This window comes from Stegodyphus dumicola, chromosome 4 (assembly GCF_044657685.1).
Source record: "Stegodyphus dumicola isolate Sdum_Otavi_A_Nest chromosome 4, ASM4465768v1".
Taxonomy (NCBI): domain Eukaryota; kingdom Metazoa; phylum Arthropoda; class Arachnida; order Araneae; family Eresidae; genus Stegodyphus; species Stegodyphus dumicola.
In genome coordinates, this window is record NC_140771.1 from 23079294 (window position 1) to 23104204 (window position 24911).

The window sequence follows — 24911 nt, forward strand, 5'->3', positions numbered from 1 at the left end:
TTTAAACTTAAAATAAATGTTAGTTAAAATAAATATAAACCCTATAAGGTATACACGACCATATCTTCGTTTAACTAAGAAACTAAACATCTGAGAATTTACTGTGTTTACACCATAAGATAAAGCTCAAAAAGATCTTTTTAATGAAATAGATGTGAAATTTTACCGTAGTTTTTTTAATTTAGGGTAAAGTCGTAGGACTTTTTCGACCATTTAAGTAACAGAAATATATAAATAACATATCGTTAAATATATCGTCGTGCTAACGCATTAAGTTATATGTCATAAAGTACTAATTTTTAAATTTAAGTGGCGTTTAGTAGTAAAAAATGATACCGAACTTCATGAAAATGTCATTTATCTAACACAACGGAGCATGCGAGTGAGCTTGATAGGGTATCTCTTTAAATATTTAAAGTCTTTTAAATCTATACTGCACTTCACGAATTCTTTTACCTGATCTCATTCCGATCAAGAAAATATTCAGCAATATTTAGACAGTTTTTTGCATTGTGTCTCTTGAAAAGATTTTTTCTTCTTTATTAAACCTTTAAATGTAAAGCAACTAGAAATAAGCAACGAGCAATGAATGTTGCTATCTGTCTTTCAACTATAAACTTGTCAAATATTACTTAAGCTTTTGTTCAAAATTATTTTCCTGACAGGCCGTGTTTCTAATAAAATATTTATCTACAATTTAACAGTGGATCTGAAGATTAGTGAGAACATGTCACATGAACTAACAGTTAATGAGGACAATAAAATATAACGAGGACAATAATATACTTAATACTGAATAGGTGGAACGGTAAATTTTCGTGACGATTAAGCAGTGCGAAACTTGTAATGAATGACAGATGGTATCTAAATGAACCTTTAAATAGGGGCAAAAGAGTTACTTAGCTTTAGTAGCTTTCCAAAAATACTATTTTGTGAATATTTTATTCTAAATTGTTGTGAAAATAAATATCACAGTAAAATATGATTTCACTGCTTTTTTACAGATATCTAAATCAGATAAAAGTACAGTGTATCTTCGAAATTTGAGCCTGGAGAGTTTTGGAAATTACACGTGCCAAGTGTCTACAGACAAACCTTTCTTTCGATGTGTTCAGACGACGCGACAACTAGAAGTCGTCGGTCAGTAGCCCTTTAATATTTCTTTATTTTTATCTTGGAAGTGATAAAGTAAGAATCAAACTAAAATTGATGCGAAATTTATTTCATAATTTAGGTTTAGTACTGTCAATAAATTACATTAGTATAATATTCTTGAAACTCTTTTAGAGGTAGCATTAATTATTACTTACTTGTCAAAAAGTATAATTCGAAAGAAGCATAATTCGGTAAGCATTTAATTAATATTGAAAAAAATTAGCAACTTTATAGTAACGTTTATCCTAAAGTGTAATTACTTCAATATTTTTGTAGCATGAGATTCTAAAATTGGGTTACATTGAATTTATAGCTGTGCATATTCAAAGAACATATGGAATGGCTTTAAATTTTTTGTTATGTTAAATTTAAAAGGGCTGTAATTGAAGTTCATATATTCATATATTTCACAGTCATACAGCTAAAAGTATCACCGAAGTAAGTAGAATTCTAAGAATAATTTTCTCTTTTAGGAAAATCCTCTGAACTACTTTTACATAAATGTTTGTATTTGGTCTCGTTAAATGAAACGTGCTAATAATTTCTACCCTAAAGAATAGCTATTTATATGTTACAATAATGATATAAAATAGCTATTCTTTTTCACATGTAGCCTTGACTTCATCGAATACTATGGCAGAGAGAGAGATTCGTAACATCACACAGCCAAAAATAAATAAATCAATAAATTTAAGTGAAAAAAATCTGAAAGCTTTTAGATTTACGCCCAAAGGGATGTTTTATGTGTTACCTTTATTTATTAAATGCCATGTTCTTCCCATTTAAACCACAAAAATTCAATTAAACATCAGTATCGCAGTATAATATTTAAAAACAGCAAATCTTTAAAATTTAAAATAGACAATCTCGCGCGCCGGAGATAAAAATGTTGCTCACTTTGAAATTGTTGAGTTTTTTAATCAAAAATTCGTTAAATTTTTGCAGAATATGAAACAGATAACAAACAAATTCGAAATTCAAAATTCTGGTTTCCAGGTGCCCATGTTCTGGTGGAAGATTACAATGTTCAAAATTTTATGCCTCTAGGTACTGTCGTTTTTTCACAGAGAAACAGACACACATTAATGCAGATTCTTCATTATTTAAATTCTTTAAATGTAACACAAGGCGATAATATTTGGTGGCAGTAATTAAAAAGGTAATATGCCGTTTATAGCGAACCGAAGCAAAATGTCGTTTCGAGACGAATAGGCCTTCTGAGCTAACGAAAATTTACAATTATTAATGCTGTCAGGAAATAAACGTATCGTGCACGCGTAGCTAGAAACACTCTCTCTTTTAAAATTTCAAAAACCTCAGTTTAAATACTAGCTAACTGATTTACATTCTGGTGAAGAAAACGAAAAGAAGTTAAAGATCCAAATCGTAACAACCTGGTTAATTTTAAATAATAATAACCGTACAAGGTTTAAAATGCTATAGACTAATAAATAACAAAGAAATGTCTTTAAACTGCATTAAATAGGAAAAAAAATTAACCTCGAATAATCTTAAACTATTTTTAACCAACTCCTCAAAGCGAGTCATAAATTTTGTTTTCTGGCACTAAAAATATACAAAAAATCTAAAACTTTAAAATACATTATCTCGGTCAGTTTTTGCATTCAGGAGTTTTTTGATTTGATTTTTAGGTTGTGCATGTGCCTTTATAAATAAAATATAATCAGGAAAAGAGTATAAAATGTTCAATTTCGAAATGATTTTATGGTCTCTTCGCTATAATTTTAATGCTTACCACCTTTTTACTTCTTTAATTTGCATTTTCTTTCATTACTAATTACTCTTAGTTTTATGAAGAATTCTTTAAAATAATAATAATAATTTATAAATAATTACGAGTTTAATCAGGATCATTATTTCTATGCTACTTGCGTTTAACCCAAAAATGAATCATGGGATTGATTTCCTTATGTAGCTCAATTTCTCTAATTCAAAAATCAAGCTTGAATATAAGACTGAAAGTTTTCTTAGCTTTCTCTGAAATGCCTAAGAATTTATCGTTACTCCATTTATTCCTACGAAATCAATATCTAGACTCTCAAACTAGAAAGTCAAAGTAAACTTTTGCTCCTATCCAGAAATCGATTACTTGACTAAAGACCTTCACATTATCCCTCAATTATAAAAGTTTTCTGAATTTTCCAATTTTGAGTTAGTTGCACCTATCTTAAGCACTGGCAGTGAAGTTACATATTTAAAGGCGCCTTTTATATTCATTATTATACATTTTCACGTTTAAGCGTATTTTGATTTAAAAATTTGAAATGTTTGATTATCTTATTTTCATAATTTAAAAAGATCTAAATTTTGTCTTACACATTCACAGTAACGTCTAGCAGTAAATCCTTTCAATTGGAGCAAATATTAATAAGGTTTACATTGTAAATCTCAGTTAAATGATATTTTTCTGAAAGAATATTTTTTAAAGATATATTTATATCTTTATTATTTGCAGCATAAAAATTTGATTCTATCTTTTATGTTTTTAATGCTTGTGCAGAATATCTTAATAATGTAACGCATTTTGTATAACGTAACATAACTGGCCTCAGGTAGAGGGAAACTTTTCCAGGAAAATGCGACTATTTAACATTGATGTAAACGGTTATCTCGTTTTCTTGGCGACCATTTGGCGACATTTAGGTCTGGTTCCTGTATAAACATAACTGGCTGAAATTCTTATGTAACCCTAACTGTATGCAATATGTAATTGTAACCGTATGTGCCGTATATGTAACTGTAACCATATACACCTACTGGAAATTCCTCATTGGTAGTGAGAAAACTATATAAAATCGGACAGTCTCAGCTGTTGTTTTTAGTTCAGAGTTGGGTTTGGAATGTTAGGATATCTCTGTGCAAGCTTCGTTCTTTAGATGACCTTTGTATTGCGTTGTGAATATCGTTCTTAGTAATTTGAAGTATTAATTACTTATTGTACTCTGTCATACTGAAGAGAGCTGTGCGATTACATTTATGGAAAGTTCTAGAACTGTAAAGTGTTTCTTTTGGGAAAATAAATTCTATCAGTCTATCATCGGTTCTACATGCGTTCAATCCATTACGAATCCGTACACACTTAATAATATTAAATCTTCTTGTGACTATACATTTCAGTCAATTTTTCTTTTATTGTTAAAATATTTTTCTTCTCTTCCGAATGTGTTTTATTTTATAAACTTGTATATAGCTTCTTGAATTTATATTTATCGTTTATAAGCAAGGCAAACTTTTATAAACTCAATAATTTTTTTCTGGACATTCCCATTAAAACCTTATTTGCCTCGAGCTCTGATTTCCACTTGTAATTTGAATTTTCTCAAAAAATGTTTTAGACCTTTTTTTTTTTTTTTTTTCTTTTTTTTTTTTCTTTTGGGATGAAGCAAGTTATTCATTATACTACAAAAAATTAAGGAAAATTTGGAAATAAAATAATTGATTAAATAATAAGAAAAATTTTAATTTTAAATTTCTAAAAAAAATTAAGATATTTTATTTCCGAATTCATTTTTAGACTATGAAAACTCTAGATAAACTATAAAAAATAGAATTCATTAGCAAGTTAATTATCGAAACTAAATTTTCCAGAAACTGCATCACCGAAACAACTACGACTTTGAGAAATGGATTTAAATGTTAATATCCCTTTTAACCTTTGCTCATTAGTTACAAAACACTTATTGGCTAGAAATATTTAGGTTTCTCTAAGTTTCTGAGAACTTCTCTTCTCTAATTTGTATACACAGACTAATTTGTATTTTATTGTATTTACAGAAATGTATTACCTAACATTTTTGTGTTTCAAATGCTCTATTTAATAACACTTATTCTTCGGTATCTTTCTACATAGTAATTTTCAAGATAATGAAGCTTTTTTAGTAGCGGAAGAGGTGTTTTATCCCATTCCTCTTGAACAGCTGTCCAAAGTCCAAAGAGGATTACAGGCTGACTTTTGGACAATCCGCTTTTTAAAAATCCAGAAGCGCCAAAATGCGTGGATGATACATCAGAAGATTTAGTAGGGATATAAATGAAAGGTATGGCCTTGACACACGTTTCTTGTTCCATTTTTTCCAGAAAATTAAGAGTGGATTTAAAAGCGCAGTTGCTTATTTTGTTTTGATACAGTTCTACTGATAGATGGCACTAAAGAAAAGTGAAAGAGAAGGTATTTCATATTTGAAAATTGGGTATAAAATATGTTCCTGATAATATCTGGAGTTGACCTTAATAGTTTTTTGCACTGTCATTAATTTTTATTTGTCGTTATATCAAAAACCAGCAACAACCATAAATCACTTTGAAAAACTTTCTTTAGATTCTTTGAACTATGTTCTAAATTTTTTTTCTTCTCTTTGATGATAATAAATGCTGTCACTCTTTTTACTGCTGTCATTTAAATATATCTAACATTCATCTATTGTGACAACATTTTTCCATTTTTGTCCGCATATAGAATTCTGCACTGCATCCTGCTTTCGGCAATATGTCTTAGAGAAAGGTGGTGTGGTGTATTTAATTATGGCAAAGCACACTAGGGCTATCTGCCTAAGAGGAGGGATGCCTTTCGTGGAGGACTTTCTAAGGGAAACTGGCTCGTATACACGTTACACATGGGGAAAACCACGAAAACACCCATGCAGCCAGCCCGTTCGCGGGATTCGAACCTCGGACCGAACTACCAGTGTTCAGCGACTTTACCGCTCGGCCGCTGGTGGGCTCTTAGAGAAAGATGATGTACATTATGCTTTTCCGCATTTTTTTAAATTCAAATTAACATTAATAATGTTGTTTACAGTTGACACTGAGCATTTTAATGATTATGCAACTGTCCTTTAACTTCTGAGATTTTCTTTCAACATTAAAGTTCTTACCTTTCCAATATTCGAAATATTCAGTTTTTTCCTTGGATATGTATGTATTTTGAACAATTTTTCGCTTTAAAGCCAAACTTTGTCATTTTTTTCTTTCTTTTTGACAATATTATCTATCGTTGCTTTAGCTACCTAAAATTCAGGGACTTTACAGCATTTTTTAATAATTAAATACGAATAATTTTCTTCGGAAAGAGCACAAACAAATTTTTCCGTTCATCGCTTCTTTAAAAGTGCCAATGCATGAAAACAAAATTGTCAAAAGCAGACGATAATTTGCACTTTTAAAGATATAGTTGCAGTTAAACAAAAATTAAGCTGGAGATTTTTACAGAAGAACAAAGTCGTCTAAAAAATATGAAGACAGTCTCTGTATATTCGTAAATACATTTTCAACCATCTTAAGTCAGCTTATGTTCTCTAAACATTCTGCAATATTTTATTTTCTCTACATATTCGGTTACTCAGTCTTTAATTATATTGACTTAACATCTTCCATCTATGCATCATCAATAAATTACGAGTTACAATAATTATTATACCCAAATCTATTATATGAATGTCAGGTTTAACAACAGCAAGTGTAAATAATCTGTAATAATTACACTGCCTTTGAAATCAAATTTTCACTGTTCCTAAAATGGTTCCGTGCATGTTTTTTTTTTTTTTAATTTTATTTTCTTTGACATTTTGAGCATTAAATACATATTAAGCAAATAAATTCACATTTCCGTGTCTCACTCTGATGCATTAACACATTCATTCTTCTGACCAAATTTTTCCTCATAATTTTTCAAAACTTCAAAACTAAAAATTTAAATTCCTTCCTCGTATTGATTCTGGATTATTTTAAAGATGGTTTCTGATAAAAAAAATGGTCTCTATTACTTTATTTTGTTTTTATATCACTTTAAAGGCCTATCATTATCTTCCATAGGCATAGTTCTTAACATTAAAATACACTTTTGAAGTTTTTTGTGTAATGTATTAGCTTAAACACCTTTCTTAATTATCTGAACTAGTTCTTATTGTTATGCATACTTTCGCAGCAGTAATTTTGCATTTATTTTTGTAAACTTTGTCTAAGAAGAGTTTTACACTTTGTGAAATAAGAACGTACTCTGTCTTTTACTTTTTTTTTTTATTTCAGAGAATATATTATAACTTCCATTTTAAGTATTTTAAGTTCCACCTTCAGTGTAAGACTTATGTCTGGCAATGCATAAGTTCTAAACCAGCGTCATTTAACTCTTTTATGTGAACGTCCCCTTCTAATTCAACATGCAGCTCTCGAGAAAGAAGTTTCCCACGTTCCGTAAAAAGCAGAAGAGCAAATATATTTAAAACGAAAAGAACAAACTAGATGTTATAAATTTACAGTTTCATATTGCCTAATTTTCCATTATTATTCATAATTATTAATCATAATATCATAATTAGAAAGCAAAATCATTAGAAATGCATATTAGGCTCTAATCACACTGCAAATCTGCAAACTAATATTAATGTAATTCAAAGTTAAAATTAGCAAAGCAACAAAGCTGTGCTAGACGTATATTTTATTCCATCCTCTATACGAATTAAAATCGGTTCTATTTGTACCAAAAGGAGTAACGCGAACGAGAACGTAGCGCCATCTGTTGGAAGAAATAGTAATGAAAACTGAAATTAAGTAAATTAATAAAATTACTAATAAAACTTTAAAAGCGTTAGGAAGGAGTGGATTGGAAAGTCATTAACCAAACAAGCCAAATCTTTGTGAATGTAAAAAGCTTCAAGAAAATCCAATCCACCAATGGAAGAAAGGTAATTTTTGCGGAAGAAGGGTAACTTTTGGGTAATTTCTGCCGATAAGCGAAACTATGATTAAATTTTCAATTATGATTAGCTATAGAAGACTTGTTAATTTCACCTTTTCTGATAGAATATTCGTGTTCCTTGATGCGAAACTTTAAATCTTCTTTAGTTTGGTCGATATATCTCAAACCACACTTACAAAATATGCTGTAATTCTCTCCAAGAATTAAAGCCAAAAATGGAACCTTTAAAAGTCGAACCATGGACTTTATTGGCAGGCGAGAAAATGACTGGAAAACTGAACCTCTAGAGAATCTGTGCAATTTTTTTAAATGATAGAAGGATGAAATGAAAGTGCGACAAGATTATAAATGTTATTTCTAACACGGGAATGACTTTTATGGCGAGACGAAAAGGTTTTAAAGGCTCTATCAAAGACTACGGGAAAAAAATGCTTGGCCAGTGGTAACTGATCTTAAATAATTGAGCTCATCAGCAAGTAAAGGTTCTGAGGAACAAACAATGAGAACGCGAAGTATATAATAGTAATAGAAACTATTTCTTTTTGCTCAGCCGGGTGACATAATTTAGGATGGGGAAGGAAACAAACAGAAAAGTGTTTACTGTAAACAGTAGTGCTGAGTTCAGATTCACTGTGGTTCATAACAGTATCAAGGAAGACAAGAATTTTGCAAGATTCAGTTTTAAAAGTGAACTGAATGGCTGAATCAATCGAATATAATAAATAACAGGAAAAATCTGAGACAGGTCTTCTTTATTACCATCAAAAAGCGTGAAATTTGGATCTAATTAGCGAATCCAGAGTTCCAGCCATTCAGTTCGCTTTTGAAACGAAATCGGACAATACTCTTCCCTGCTTTGACATTCTTATAATCCGCAATGAATTTGGATGTAAATAATGCATTTATATAAGAAGAACAAATGCTTCTTCAAGATTCTTGTGTAACTAAGTTTATTTACTTTTTCTTATTACTTCAAATAACCACTGACATTCATTGCGATAACTTTATAAATACATTAGAAACAGAGCGGAAAGGAAAGTAAACGTCCCAGAATCTCATAATAAATAATATTGTCGAATTTTTTATGAAATGTTTAGGATTTAGGTTCATTTAAATGACTATTATTCGATTATTTTATGTTTTTTACTATACGCTCAAGCAGAAGAGCAACTAGATTATCGAGCTTAAATTTATTTTCTGGACCCTTGACCTCTCAAATTCCTCTGGCTCTGACAATTAAAGTCCTGGAAGGCTATTGCGAAATCGCTCAGACCGTTGTGAAACAGATTAAATCCGCCAGGAAAGCTTAAATAGTTGATAGGCTGCTATTCCATTGGACCAGTATTAAACTATGCCGTTGATGGCACAAAACCATTACATTTGCCTTAAAATGTCATTTCAATTTAAATGAATCCTATTTAAATTAATATATTAATAACATACGTACAAAAATATAGACTGAAGCATGAGGGTATCAAACTTTTTTGCACTTGCTTGCATTTTTTTATTATTATTATTATTAAAGAAACACAATACGTTCCCCATGTACCACGTAGTATCACATGGGGATTACAGAAGTAAGTATGAAACACAATACAAAATAAACAGAAGAAAAAACTGAAAAAAATTTAAGGATGATTACAAAGTTTCACAATAAATTGACAAAAAGTGTTAAAAGCACTGCTCTCGGAAATAAATTGGTAAAATTCTGGAGGCCAGTTAATATTATAGTTTTTCAGTTCCAGTTTCAAGATTTTTCTTTCGTTCTTATATTTAGGACATAGAAGAAGCACATGTTCAACATTCTGCTCTCCACCGAGGCTACAATCACAAACAGACTCGGAGCTCAACTTAAATCTATTCAAATAACTTTTAAAATTTCCATGGCTGGCCAGTAAGAAATTAGGTTAATTTATAGTTTGTGAAAAAGTGATGACATGACAACCTCATCTTGATAGAAGGGGAAAATCTCTTTGTTAAGCTTCCTTTATTTGAATTAATGAATTCGTGGTTCCACGACTCCACAATACTTTCATACATGACCTTCTTATAAATGGAATTAGGGATATTGACAAAAGTGTCAATTTCCCGCTTAGTCGCAACCTTAGAAAGGAAATCGGCTCGTTCTTTTGCTTGCAGTTTAGAGACGAGAATTTTGCTGCAAAATGTTATGTTTAATGTGTTATGTTTTAATAAATGGTGACGGAAACAGTTTGGTAGCTGTGATTTTATTATTTTGATATACAGAATATTAGTGTTATTATGAGATTTTCTGTTTATCCAGAAATAAAATTTTCTGGTTTAATTTCTCGTATAAAGGTTTTAATTTATTAGTTGCTTTTTAATTTTAAAGAAAACATAATTTATTAATTTAAAACTTTGAATTTTTCAAGTGTTAATGTTTGTAGTTTAAACGAACTGTTTTTATATTGCCCACTCCAAATAGTCAAATATCTTTCTTCATTGCTAAATATCTTTTATGAAATAATATTCATACCTTTAAGGATCGGATTTTTTTAATGTCTAGTTTCATAATGCATAAGGAAAATATTTATGACGAAAGATATCAAAATATAGTTTAACTTAAAGACTAACACCAGAAATTATTTTAAATATATAAATCATTATTCGATTTCAAGAATTTAGGGAAAAAAATTAAACATTGCATTTGCATTTTTCTCTTATAATTAATACCACACGTTGTCTTATAATGACAGATTTAACAATATTTGTGAAATGTGACATTAGAATAATAGAGAAGTATCAGAGAGGAACTTAGTCATTTTATGATGTCTTAAAATAAATTGAACGATATTATTACAATAAAGAAAAATAAACTTATGCAATATTTAAACATCTAATTTAATTTTACAGTTAATGATTCCTAAATGAAAATTCACTTAATTAAGTCTGCAATTTCTTTTATGGAAAGTGACGTCATTTACCACCATTGTGTGTGGGGGGGGGGGGTATAGCTGAAAAAAGAACTTTTTAATTTAGAATCTGTTACTATAAAATATTATCAATGCGTAAATGTCTTTTATTTACTATTCTTGATATTTTTCTCAATTTATATTATCTAATGTTTAAACATTAAACTTAATAACTTAATAACGTAACTTAAATAACGTTAAATAATCGTTATCCAATTGTTCATACAATAATGTTGAAAAATACAATCAAATGTATAGCCGAATTCTCGACAATGTAGGAAGAAACTGAAGACAACCTAACTAAACTCTAAAGAAATGGCGCTTTGCATCAGATATTTAAAAGAAAAGCATTTCTCCTTTCAACCTGATATAATATAATAAATGTTCTGATAAATTCTGTAAGAGTAGGTGTGAAAACTCAGAATCGTCTGACTCAATTTAATGCATCACCAAATCAGGAAAACAATTTACATTTAAACGGTAGAACAGCTTACGTAAGCAGACGTTCTTTCTTTACGATTAACAAGGCAACAGTCTTGTAATTTTAATAAATAGTAATCAAAATAATTATACGGGATTTAATCAATACATTATAACAGAAGTATGCAAATGGCATTACAGTACAAAACGAATTCATTATTAATTTGTATCATTACGCTGTCTGAGTTATATTTTCGAATTCATTAAACACTGAAACTTCCTTAAATGCATTTCGGATATTTTAATAGTGGTAATTATCTCGTTTAACAAGATAATCTCGAAGACATGCAGAGTTCATAGAAGTATTTTAATCATCATTCGCAGAACGGGATCCTAACAAATTAATAAATCGAAAATATTTCCAGAGTATTAATAACATAAAACAACGTAATAATGATGCAGGTATTGAAAGTTATAATGTTTGTATGTTTTACAGAAGAAGCATTCTGAAACATTTTCAGTTTTAAAGCAAAAATTTAAAAATTATAGCAGGAAAACTTTTGAAAGATATTCTAAGATTTTAAAGCATAGTAAATTGTCGGCCCTAAGGTTATTGCTTGCGAATCTAATTATGCCTTAAGGAGGCAATAAATTATGTAAATAGGTGTATTATATTACCTAAGAGCTCAGAAGGTAGGAAGATGAGGAATTATTGTTGAAACTATCCACAGAGAATAGTTCTTAACCTTTAAAAGACTGACTAAAGAATCATAGTTTAAGGTTTTCTGGATTATTAATATCTAGAAATTTTTTTAAGTTTCACCAACTTTTAAAGATGGCTGAGAAGAACATAATCTACAGCTTCATTTTCGTTACAATGTTATTTAATATTATTGATGCAACAAGGAATATTCATATCGAACATAAACTTTATTTTGAAAATGTAAATGTTTTTTCTCTAGTGTTTCCTTTTTCGACATATGGTATTTTTTGTAGAGTTCTCTTTTTATCCTTGAGAACACAGAAATAAATTTTGAACATTTGTGATTGCTGTGCCGTATTAGTTTATTCGTTATCCAATTGTTCATACAATTACTGATTATAACTAACTAATCAACTATTTATTATTAAGTCGTAAGATAAAAAATAGATGATTAGTTAGTTTCTTAAGATAATTAATAGTTTATTAGTTAGTTGATTACTTATTCAACAAATAAGTGCATCTTAAGTATCTATAATATATTCCATGCCTCTAATTACAGAAGCACCAATTCTTAATTCATAAACTTACCGTAATTACCTAGATTAATATTTTTTTTCAGATATTAAACCGGCAGCTTCTTACTTAAATCAAATTGTAACTTCTTTTTAATTATATGAATTTTATATTTTTCAATCTTTTTTTTAAACTTTAACGAGCTTTCAGATCGTAACATTTTAATTGTTTTTCATTTTACATAAACATTCTTTAATTTGTTAAAATTTCGTTTAGTTTATAACAAAAAGACGTTTTATAAGGAATAGCTTCCATAAACAGCACCAATACTTGATATAATAGAAACTGAAAGATTAAATGCACTTTTTCTAATCAAATATATTTGTTTTATTACTTCATATTTTTAATCTAAAACTATAAACCTTTTCTTAGAAAACTTTCTTTCGATGTTATGCGATTGTATGTGCCGTCATTGTATGGGGGAAATGTTTCGTTAATGTCAAGCCACATTAATTCTTTTATTGATATTGAGGAAATGTTGTTATATTATATTAAATTTAAGTCATGACGTATACTTATTAACCTGAAGTGTCAAAAGTTTTCGTTTCCTGGTTTGGCAACAAAAAATAATTATTTAAGAACTGGTTGCTGCTGAAAAAGAATGAGTTGATTTCATTCGTATTGAAATGTTTTATGCATTTTCGTTTCAGGTGTACATAGAACTTATAAATTTGCCTTTAGTCGCAGCTAGAAAATTTGTATAGAATTAATCATTCATTTTATTTTCAGCACATTTGCTTTGGCCACAGCCGGGCTTCCGAGCTAGTTTTCTAATAAAAAGCCAGCTAACGTTGGCATTTATAAACTTTACTAAAACAGCACATTATGTCTAATATCGTCAAATATTGTATTTATCAAACATATTTTTAAATGAAGAAATTTATTAAAGGCTTAAATTTAAACCGTGTTTCGAATATGTGTTTTTACCGTTCTAGCAATTTGCATAATATTCGTAAACAAGTACTAATACTTAACCAAATGCTTAAGTGGTAATTTAATTCTTTATTCTGATATTCTTCGTTCCTATTTCCAAAATGCTTCAGAGTATGGATTTCAGTTTTCCTTTCAATCAGTTTAAACACGGCACATATATCCATTAAATGTCCAGCGCTCCATTCGAAACTGGAAATAAAACAAAACTCGAAATTACTTTCTGAAAATGGCAGTAGAAACACATTAGAAAGAAAAATTGTCAGAGAGAGATATGACTTTAACGTTTATCTATGTGTTACTTAAATAAATGCATTTTGAACGATGGAAATATAATTCGATAAGCATGTAATTTCTTAAGACCGCTTCAAGAAAATGCATTTGAATTTTTTATTTCTAAAATAAAAGATGTACTAGAAGCTCCTAATTTAACATTTTTTCCGAGCTGTAGGAAAAATTTATTTTAATGGAATTTATTATGATGTCCATTTTTATATCGAATAGATTAAGCCAAAAAATTGAAAACGAGGAAAGATAAAATCATTTTAATGGAAGGAAAACTTGCGGTCCCTTTAGATTTCTACGATAAAAAATTAAAGTCCATGGTTTAAATACAAGTTGATCTCTTACAATTAAATGTTACTTTTAATTTTTATTTCTTAATCAAGACCGAGCAATGTTATAATAATTCTCCAAAGCTGATGCATCATATTCACTTCCAAAAATTTTATTAGGCATTTTTTATGTAATAATAACTAATGAAGTAGATAAATGTAATCTTAAGGAAACAGTATTAGATTTCTAGGAAAATTCTCACAATACAAAATTTTGAAAAATCTTTTACTTTTAAAAAAATGTCTCGCTATTTATATCAAACGTCGTTAAAATTTGTATGTTAATTTGCCGAGCTAGAATCCAAGTTAGGAATAGGATTTTATTGGACTATGACAAATTTAAAACTATTGAAGAAGAAAAACTAAGGAGATAAAAGAATTTAGCTATTGTAAGTTGCTTTGTATACGTTTGCAGTATTTCTACCATTATAAAATTTTAAACATGACCTGAATAAAGCGTGATCTTCAACCATTTCCGCTCTCAGAAGCTCAATTTTTGTGAGTACGTGTATGGCAATCCCGAGGTACCCTAACCCTTCAGGGGATCATATTCTTGGTGAAACGGGTGTCCACGATCTTGCCACACCAGTATCTAGCCTCTTTCCGCTATGAATATTTCTATGTTTCTCCCTTGTGCTTTTCGTCTTTAGAGGTGGGGGGGCTTGTCATAAAAGTCTATTACAGCTTTCATTTATAGCTTCAAGTGGCGAAAAAACTGCCCACGTATTTGTAGTTCGAAGCGACCCGTGTCATTGGAAAGGAGGTTTCTGGTATTTGAGGGGCGAGGTATTGTTTCCAACATGCTACTGTGGCCCCTACTTCAGCTAAACGGGAGGCACTTAGTTGACCTCCTGGCTGGTTTCTCGACCTTAATGCCGGCGGCTTTGGGATAAGTTTTCAGGAGTACCTGCTTACGGGAAAGCGGACTGTTGGACTGCAGTAAGAATGTATCCTGAGATACCAATAAGATGTTTTATCGTGATGTTTGAAAAGGTTGAGAGAATATATTTGCCGTAAGAGAGCTTCACTGAGAAGCGATAAGATCTGACTATTTCAGTATGACAAAGCAACAAACTGAAATTAAATTTAATTAGATAACGTAATTAGGTATGTAACGTACAGTTACATACCTAATTACAATTACAACGTTAACTGTAATTAATTAAAAATTTTGCACAACAATGCATGAAGATTTGCTCCAGAAGTCTGAAGACTTCTACCAGAAGTCTGAAGACGGGCCCACCTAGCCATGCCCAACGAACGGAGCTGAATACTCGTCCACCAAACCCAACATCAATAGCATCAACACATGGCAACAAGTCGTCCCTCCTCATTAGCATACGGATACTGGGGAAGGGAGTACGGCGTCATGGAAGCCACAGGACGCTTGCAAATTTGAAAGAGTCAAACTTGTTTTAATCTAGCGCATAAGAATTCTTTTGCCGTAACGGTAAAAGATTCCGCTCCTATGTCATGGCCTCGAATCCTGTTCCCGAAGTCAACGCAGCCTCTCGCACAGCACTTGTGCTTCTACTCATAAATGTCGCCATGATCAAGGCCCTACTAAAACACCTAAAAGTCGCACAACTGCGAGCAATAAATCACTAGTAACCTCCTGGCTGCCACAATTTAAAGCTTCTGTGGCGCCATTGGTTTTAAGTGATCACTGTAAGTAATTTTTCAAGAAAACTAACTTTACGACCAAATGTAAAGTTACATTTAGATATTCAGAATGTGGACTGGAATATATTACTTTAAATTTTAAAGCTTAAAATGCAATCAATGAGAATGTTTTCAGCACTCATATAAAGAAAAATGTTCTCTGAAATAAATTAACGATATTGAGATTTTTTCAATAACTCCTAAAAATATTTTCAACTATCCTCGGAGTATTGCTGATATTTTCAAAGCATTTTCGTATGATGAAAGTTTTGAAAATACATACATATTCAGAAATCAATGTTACAGAATTTTGATAGTCTAGCCACAATATGCACTGGCAAGCACTAATATATATTGTTGCTTATATGAATAGCATTCAGAGCTTTAGGTCTCTTGGATAAGCATGGAGAAAAAAACGGATAGCTGAATCTTTTATTTCAGCTAAAAGTGTTAATAAATTTATCCATGTTAAGCGAGAGGGTGTAGCTCAAGCATAACGAAAATGTTGTTCAAATCTATTTTCGAACAGAAAGTTCTCCAAAATACAAGATCAGTTCAAATCAGTTCTCCAAAATACAAGATTCGCAGTGAAACATTCATGTGATAGAAATTCTAAATGCATTGGAGAACTGACACTTCGCTCATCGAATAAAGGCTCAAAACAATGAATTTAGCTGAACATCAACTTAACTAACTATTTATTATTATACCGCAATATTTCTCCGATTCTTATATTGAGCTTAACCCAGGGCTTTGCAGGAAGAAGTAGAGAAAAAGAAGATTGTTAGAAAGTTCTTGAGAAATTCATAAAATGCTGCTATGATTCCACAAAACTCGTTACTAAAACACTTGAAATATGTCCAAACTTAGCAATAAATTGTTCAGTTGACAATCAATATATCACATTTTACTCATGCTGTTTATAAAATTTCATTTGTTATATTAACGAAATTGTATATACAGCAATATAATAAATTAATTTGAGACATAAATTTACCATAATTATAAGCAACGTTATAATTATTGAAGACATGAGTATATAGTATCTAATTTTAAAAAATAAATCACAGGATAAAATAATAAAAGAAAAAATGAAAGAAGTTCAGATTATAACTTATATTTTCAAACATCACGATAAAACTTCTTATCGCCCAAAAGAGCTTTTCTTAAAGTTTAATATGGTTTATTAGAAGAGATTTTTGATAGATATGGTCCAAACGGAATCGCGAAATATTTTACAGTATATTGGACGAATATGCATTTAGATTAACATTACATATCTTCTGTATGTTTAAAAGTTAAAAATTATGTAACGTAATTCTATAAAAATTTTTAATATCTTTAATTAACTTCATCATGAATTAAATACATTTTTATTTAAATCAATCATATTAAAAGTAAATAAATAATATTCTTAAGAACTGCATTTATTGCTTTTAAACAGTTTAGTTTCTTAATTAATAAGAAGCATATTAAATTATAAAATTTGAAAAAATTATACCTAAGTTTTTCCGAATGGCAACAAACAAGAAAAAAAAGTGAAATAACGCATTAAAATGACACAACGTAAAACCGTGTTTCAGAACAAATAACCATTAAACAATGCATAATAATAAAGTAAACTGAAACGAATACAATTTGTTATTTAAACCCACTCGTTTATATGGTTGTCTTGACAACCATATAAGGTTTTTTAAGACGCAGCATGTAAATCAGAGTTTTAATGTTTAGTTTCTCATATTTATAAGCCCACCCTCAGTTATGCAACACAAAACTTTGTCGTTAAACCTGGCTCATATTTAAAGTATTTTTACTATATCGTTGAATTTAAATATATTGAATTGTATAGTGTCAGGATTTCTTCTGAACAGCCCAAAAAAATGTTTTTCAGTATGCCGCCTCACAATCTTCTGGTCCTCACTGTCCGGTATTTACCTTACCTCCAATCTTCGTTAACAATTGTGATATTTCAATCCTTCGCTCACATTTGCTATTCCTCTTTGTGTATAATATGTGAATGGTCTGTGTGTTTAACAGAAAATTTTTAAAAGCTTTTTCATTTAATTTTAATAATTTTTTTTAATTTGAGATTCGTAACATATGTGTGAAAGAAAAGTTTAGCATTATCGTTTAAGACAGAAATAATTCAGGCAGAATAAAATATCCAAAGGTATTGAAATGGGTGAATCAAAATATTTGAGTTGCCTGAATCAACTTTAAAGAATTTGTAAAAGTAAGGACTGAATGAGACATTTTATAGCGACTGTATTTTGTAGCGATTTTGGAATGGTCTTAAGTTTATGATTCGAAGAAATACGAGCTTCTAATTTACCAAATAGAAACGAGCTAATGAAAGGCAAAACATTATTTTGTATCCAGATATCGAAACAAAAAAATTGAAACAAAGACAAGCATTAAAAAACTATTTTCTAGGCGCAGGAAATAAAACCGTTGAAGACTAAAGTATAAATCAATGGATGATCGACTACCTGGATTTAATTAAAGATTATGACATGAAAACCATCTTCATCTGAGAGAAAAGTGTCTTATTTTAGCCAATTTTGATAAATAAAACACTGGATTTTGAGGAAGAAATTTCTCGTGGTAGCAAAAACAACAGCAAGGTAGTAAGTATAACTTCTATATGAACAATGGAATTGAAAACTTTCGTTTCTTATTATTGACAAATCATTGAAGTTTCTATCAAAAATGGGAATAAATTGCCAAGTTTTTTCCATATAGCAAAACGCATGGATGACAATTTACAAAATGTTTAACCCGATGACTCGCATGAACGAGTATACTCAACACAAAACTTTCCATCCCACGTACGAATATACTTGTCAATGCACAGGAACGTATAAATTATATAAATTCAGTGGAAGCTCATATAAAATATATTAGCACTACACTAATGGTTTCTAATCTTTTATAGCCGGTTTTTAATATGTATTTATGTATTTAACATATATTAAATATATACTATATTATACCTACGTGTGGATACTTGTTCATAATCGTCGTTATATATAATCCATCATTTCTAAGTGAGTCGTAGTTTAACTTATCGTTGTAAGCTTTAGTAATTAATAATACAAAACTTATTTCATCCGTATACAGTGAGAACAAATGCTGATAAATGAAAAATGTGTTCCAGTTTCTTAGCACTTTTCATTATTACAATTTTTTCCAAATGAAAGAAAATTGATTTTAAAATTTTCTAATAGCATAAGATTTTTAAAATTAAGATTACGAACTCTTGTCTCAATCTTTACATCGCGCTGAAAGCAGCATAAGTTAACGTTTATTTTCGCAGTCCCATTACATAGTGAAGTAATCATTCATCTGAACCTAGCTTTAGATTTTTCGTTTTAAACTAAAAGATAAAAAGGGGAACGAGACAGATATATTTTTGTTCGTTATTTTCATAGGTAAGTACTAATGTCCATTTCATAAAAGTTTCATAATTATAATAGGAATTTAAGTTTTTTTTCATCAATACGTAACTTGTTAAATTTTGATTACCATTTCCTTCTAGTTGTTTTAGATTTCTCATTTCAATGTACGAAAGTGGAAATAGCATTTTTTTTTAACTGAAAGAGCAAAATTTGAATTTTTACTTCTATGTACGAAGAAGAAAGGAAGTATTGTAATCGCGAAAAGTTTATTTCAACGCAAATATCCAATTTCACTCCTACCGAATGCAATTTAGCGATGTTTTTGCGTGACATCTGTACGTAAGGACAGAATAAAGGACGCTTTTCCCTCAAAAAAATTGTAAAACTAATTTAAAATGAATTCTGAAGAGAAATTTTCGTGGCGTCTGTGCTTACGTACGTATGTATCTCGCATAACTCAAAAACAATTGGCCTCAGAACGTTGCAATTTTATATATAGGACTGCTATAACATCTAGAATGTGCACCTCGTATTTCGGTTGCAATCGGTCGCACCAAAAGTATATAAATATATGTATATATATATCCATAAACACCAAAAGTATATAAATATATGTATATATATATAACTCTGTTACTCGGTTCAGTGATCTCAGATTCTTTATTCTTATATGTTTGTAAGTTGTGCATTGTTTGCTTTAAAAATGATTGAATTATGTTGTTTTTAATCTTCCGGTTAAGGTTTTTATGCCTTTATTAAATCTGTATGCAATATTTTTAGAATTATGAACAATTTAAAAGTTGTTTAAGTGCCGCTAAGCCTAATCCATTGCTTGTTTATATTTGAAACAGCAGAATAGTAGATTTGTTGCTAGAGAAAGTAAGCTTCGTAATAACAAAGATAGCGCCTTCTTTTATTATTGCGAATTAAATCATGCTTAATCCTTTCTGGAATTTATTCGAGGAAATAAGTTTTCAAGATTTACTTCATAATTTCCAATACAGACATTTTGAGTTTTTATGTATTTTCGCCTTGTCGCGAAGTGAATTAATTGAATGAGAAATACTGAATCGTCTGTAAAGAACTGTTTTTTTTTTTTTTTTTTTTTCTTAATTTCTTTTATACATCGTTTTAGATTTATTATAGTATTTGAATAGAACATGTGGCAACGATTAGATAATTCTTAAGATGATATAAATGTTGTTCATTCTGAGTTAAAAAATGAAGGAAATGTAACGTTGTTAAGTGAACCTAGGGCCAGAGTGTCGCTATAGTAAACAAATATAGCGAATTTTAAATTGTGCATTTATTCTATTGTGATTTATGCGCTATCGACGAAGTAGATTTTATTCAATAAGTTTAAATGAAATGCAAGAAAAAATGCGTATAATTTAATGTTCCGTACAAGGAAGTCATGTGGTTCACACATCAGATTTTTTTCTTTTGCATTTCAGATGGAACTCCTGAAATCATTGTACCCCCGCTAATCCAAGCAATTCTTTTCGGCATGACCTTTTTACCCTTTTGTTAAAATTAACATTTCAAGATTAAAAAGTATAATTCTGATATTTATACTCTGAAAATGTCTCTAGAAAGTTTGTGTAGCTCGATTCATATCTTTGAATGGAAAGTTTCAATCGCAAAAGTCATTCTGTGCGATAATTCAAAGCTTCCTAGAAGTCATATGGTTCTAATCTTCTATCTAACAGCTGTGTAGAAACCTCGTGAATAGGCAAGGGAATAGTCGCTTTCGTTCATGAACTGAGACGAATACTCAAGAAGGGTTAATTACCTTTTATTTCTGAAAATAAGAACTTAACAGATGGTTCCTTCTTAGAGCGTATAACATAGCCTCCCCTTGGGCTTGAACTCAAAGCAATAAGAAGCGAAACTTACCTAATGCTTAACTAAAACGTTATAGCCGAAGTTTTCAAAATTTCTAAGTAGTTGGCCCCTAAATATCAAATAAGCTGGCGAAGCTATCGAGCCTAAATTACGGGTGAGCGTAGTAATAGCTGACAAAGAGCGTAGCCAAAAGGCGGCAAAATAAACTATCGGCGGCAAACAGACACTTAAGCCGCATATTATAAAGAAAGAAGTGCTCGGTTAAGTAAGCTAAATTAATTTAAATTCATCGTCATTCATAAATAATGATTAAAGTTTCTCTCGTGTGAAATCAGAAACAATTTGTTGAAAAACTTTTATCTTTTGCTTTAGCACTGAATTCTTTTTTTCTTTCACAATGTGATAAGTGTTATTTTTCAGTACCGCCATCTGACGGACCAGTGCTTATGGAAGAAAAATCTGACTATGAACTTGGCGATAATGTCTCCATCTTATGCAACTCCGGCAAGTCAAAACCCGCTCCAGAACTGAAATGGTATATTAACGACCAACTAGTAAGTGTATTCTTCCAATTCCATTACATCTATTTACTTTTTTTCACAGTAATAAAAAGTGAATGAAATTAAATTAACATATCTTGACGAAAGATATCTTTAAACTAAAATTACGAGAACATTTCCAGTCCTGCACTTTTTACTTCTTTATACAAAGTAAAGGAATTATTGTAATTGCGGAAAATTCCGATTTTCACATTTCAATGGAATTATTTATTCTGACTGCTCTGAGTGAGGTCGGTACATACGAACAGAAAAAAGAACTCTATTCGAAAACGGATTGCAAAATAGATTCAAAATGGAATTTTTGTGACGTCTGTACGTACATATGTACGTATATATCTCGCATAGCTTCAAAATGATTAGCCATAGAACGTTAAAATTTTGCATATGGCACCGCTATAACATTTAGTTGTGCACCTCTCCCCTTACTCGGCTTAAACGTCCTTACCCGACCTTCATTTTCGTAATCATTGGTGGCAGACATATACTTGCAATTACAGAAGTGTTTTGAATGATGAAAATACTCCTGTTTTGGCAATTTCAAATTTTAAAAAAATTAATTTGGGGGCAAGTAACGAAATCTAAATTTTAATGGGATTTCCCGTTTCCTATACGTGTATTTGGGAAAGGTCTTATCCTCATTGTTAAAAAGTAAAAATATGAGAAGTTCGACTACGTACAGCAAAATTTGAACAGGTTATGTTATTTCAAAACTTGTTATCTCATTTTAAACTTGCCTGGAAGAATCTGTTAATTAAGTTATAATAATTCGGGAAAATAAGTTTAAATGAAGTGCAGCAAAAACTGTGTATGATTTAATATGCGTACAGTACTGTACATGTTACCGCTAAAGTGCTGAAATCGTTAAGGTACACATCCTTTAGCTAATCTAATCTGAGGATTAACTGATTTGCTCCGTTTAAGTGCGGAATCAAGAGTTTCCGACATTTTACCCAGGTAATGTGCATAATAACGGCTTCCGTATAGTTAAAGTTCAAAAGTTTGTTTCTCTCATTTCCTTTTCCCCCTCCTTCGAATTTACACATTACATATTAGGCACTCGCTAATCTGCACATTATGTACTGGGCGCTCTTTAAACTGAAAATAAGATCTTTCGATAGCATCAATCATCAATCAATCAAAAAATTATAATACAAAGAATAAAACGGTTTAAAATAGGTACTATTCGGTTTCGAGGGCCGTAAAAAATCGCCAAACTATTGTTGATGCCAATGCTGCCAAAAATAATTACGGCAACCCTAATAATTGCGGCAAGAAAGGAAGTATAAATAGTAAATAACTATCTAAGATTGATGTTTTAATTTAGATGAAAGGTTAATTTCATATAATACTTTTTTAGGTACTATTCGGTTTCGAGGGCCATAAAAAATCGCCAAACTATTGTTGATGCCAGTGCTGCCAAAAGTAAATGCGACAACCCTAACGCAAGAAAGGAAGTGTAATAGTAGGTGGCCCCCCTCACTTCTACATAACATAAATAACTATCTAAATATTGATGTTTTAATTTAGATGAAAGGTTAATTTCATATAATATTTCGCTACCGAGTTATCGCTAAAGCATAATGTCATCTCGTTGGTTGGTTGGTTGGTTGGTAACGGAGGACGGGGACGCCTGATGTCTAACAAAGGTAAACAGGCATGTGTCCCGCGCCCGCCACTAACCAGGAACAAACTCCCTGAGGTCTCAAGAAGCCGCCTCGGGAGCTTTTTAGGATGTTTACAAGAGCATTTACATGGCCATTCAAGGGCAGATTGCATTCGTTTTACTGTTTTGACATTTGTTGTTGCAATTTCCTATGGTAATTTTGCATATTCACAATAAAATTCAAATAAAAATACAAATTAAATATACAGATACAAAAATACAAATACAAAATAATAGGATTAAAATACAGGCTCATAGGTTAAAAAAAAAGTAAGTATTATGCATATACAGAAGAGGAAATGTTAAATACATTTGATTGTACATTATTTGATAAGTATCTGTAATAGGGACTTATGTAAGTTTCAGGAGTAGACTTATGTGTCTGAGAATGTTGAACTGCATGCTGACTTAGTTAGTGTATCATGCCTTGAGAGTTTTGGTTAATGAGGAGAGCACAAATCTTGGCCCATTCTCTTGAGCTTGTTAACAACTTTGCAGATTGTATTTACTGCCGGTTTGTGCTTTATAAGGAAGCGGTGATAAGCTTAGCTATTGTTGATGGGAAGAGGGAGGTGATTTCCTGCTGTCAGATGGCATTCAAAAACATAGTGGTGTGGGAAGCCTTCCGCTCCGCAGGCGCATATGTCCGTGGTTGTTATGCCATGTCTATTGAAGTAGGTCGGGAATGGGCCGTGTCCATTCCCGACCTACTTCAATAGACATGTGTAATATAAGCCGTAAGAGGAGCTATTGCAATGTTGCGTTCAGTGCTGACTTTCGGGAGGTAGCTGTATGTACGTCTTCCAGTTGTGCAGTGCGTCCAGTCTTTCTGCCAAAGATTTAGGCATTGACCCCGTAATAGCCCTTTGAGGTAGGAAGGAGGGGCTGGGATTGTGATTTTTTCAGCTTCTGGATCAGTGGCTGCTTGCTTGGCCAGGCTATCAGCTGCTCCATTCCCCTCATTTCCTACATGTGCCTTGATCCATGTTAAGGAGAGATGTTTCTGCGGGTTGCGCTGTAAAAGTTGTTGTAATTTGATGATCAAGGGCGAGGTGTGGTTGTGATTATCTAGTGCTAGAAGTGTTGACATACTGTCAGTGAAAATTTTCGCCCGTTCTATATTATTATTGAAAATGTAATCTACCGCGGTTATAATTGCCTGCACCTCCGCCTGGAACACACTGTTGTTTAAGTCAAGGCGTCCTTTCCATACATGGATGATTCTTCCTTTGTCATAGTGTGCAAAGGCGCTGCCTACTCCATCTTCCTGCTTAGAGCCGTCGGTGTATGTTTGCGTATCCCTTGAAACTCGCGTCATTGACAGTGGCTGTATCCGTGACATGTTAATTCTTATTCCTGTGCCTTTACGTGCGGGATGAGTGCGAAGAGTGTTACCTGTGCTTTGAAATTGCAGAGGGCTGTATGTTATGTTACCAAATGTTGCATCTTTGCGGAGGTATAGGAGGGTGGTGTAGACTGCCTCTTGTTCTGCCCGTATGTGGAGTGGAATGAGCCCTGCAAGGACTGTCGCTAGTGGGATGTTGGTATTCATGCGAACAATCTCTGAGCTGGTGGCTGTGGTGCGGTACGCTTTACAGAGATTCAGAGCGAATGGTCGTTGAAGAGATGTAAGATGTTTGATCTTTCGTCCTCCCATCGGTTGGGCCCATACGGCAGCAGCATACAAGACTATTTTTTCAGCTACCGCATGGTAGAGGATCTTCTGAATATAATGATTCT

The 24911-nt window shown here is 31.3% G+C and overlaps 1 protein-coding gene across 1 annotated transcript in view; it reads left to right on the forward strand.

The window, feature by feature from the left end:
• The window catches only part of LOC118186582 (cell adhesion molecule 2-like), a 409684-nt gene that overhangs the window by 308364 nt on the left and 76409 nt on the right, over window positions 1-24911 (forward strand). Inside the window, exons 4-5 of the mRNA XM_035356687.2 lie at window positions 1005-1140; window positions 21369-21502. Of these exons, the coding sequence (XP_035212578.1) occupies window positions 1005-1140; window positions 21369-21502 (270 nt within the window). The remainder of the gene's footprint in view (window positions 1-1004; window positions 1141-21368; window positions 21503-24911) is intronic.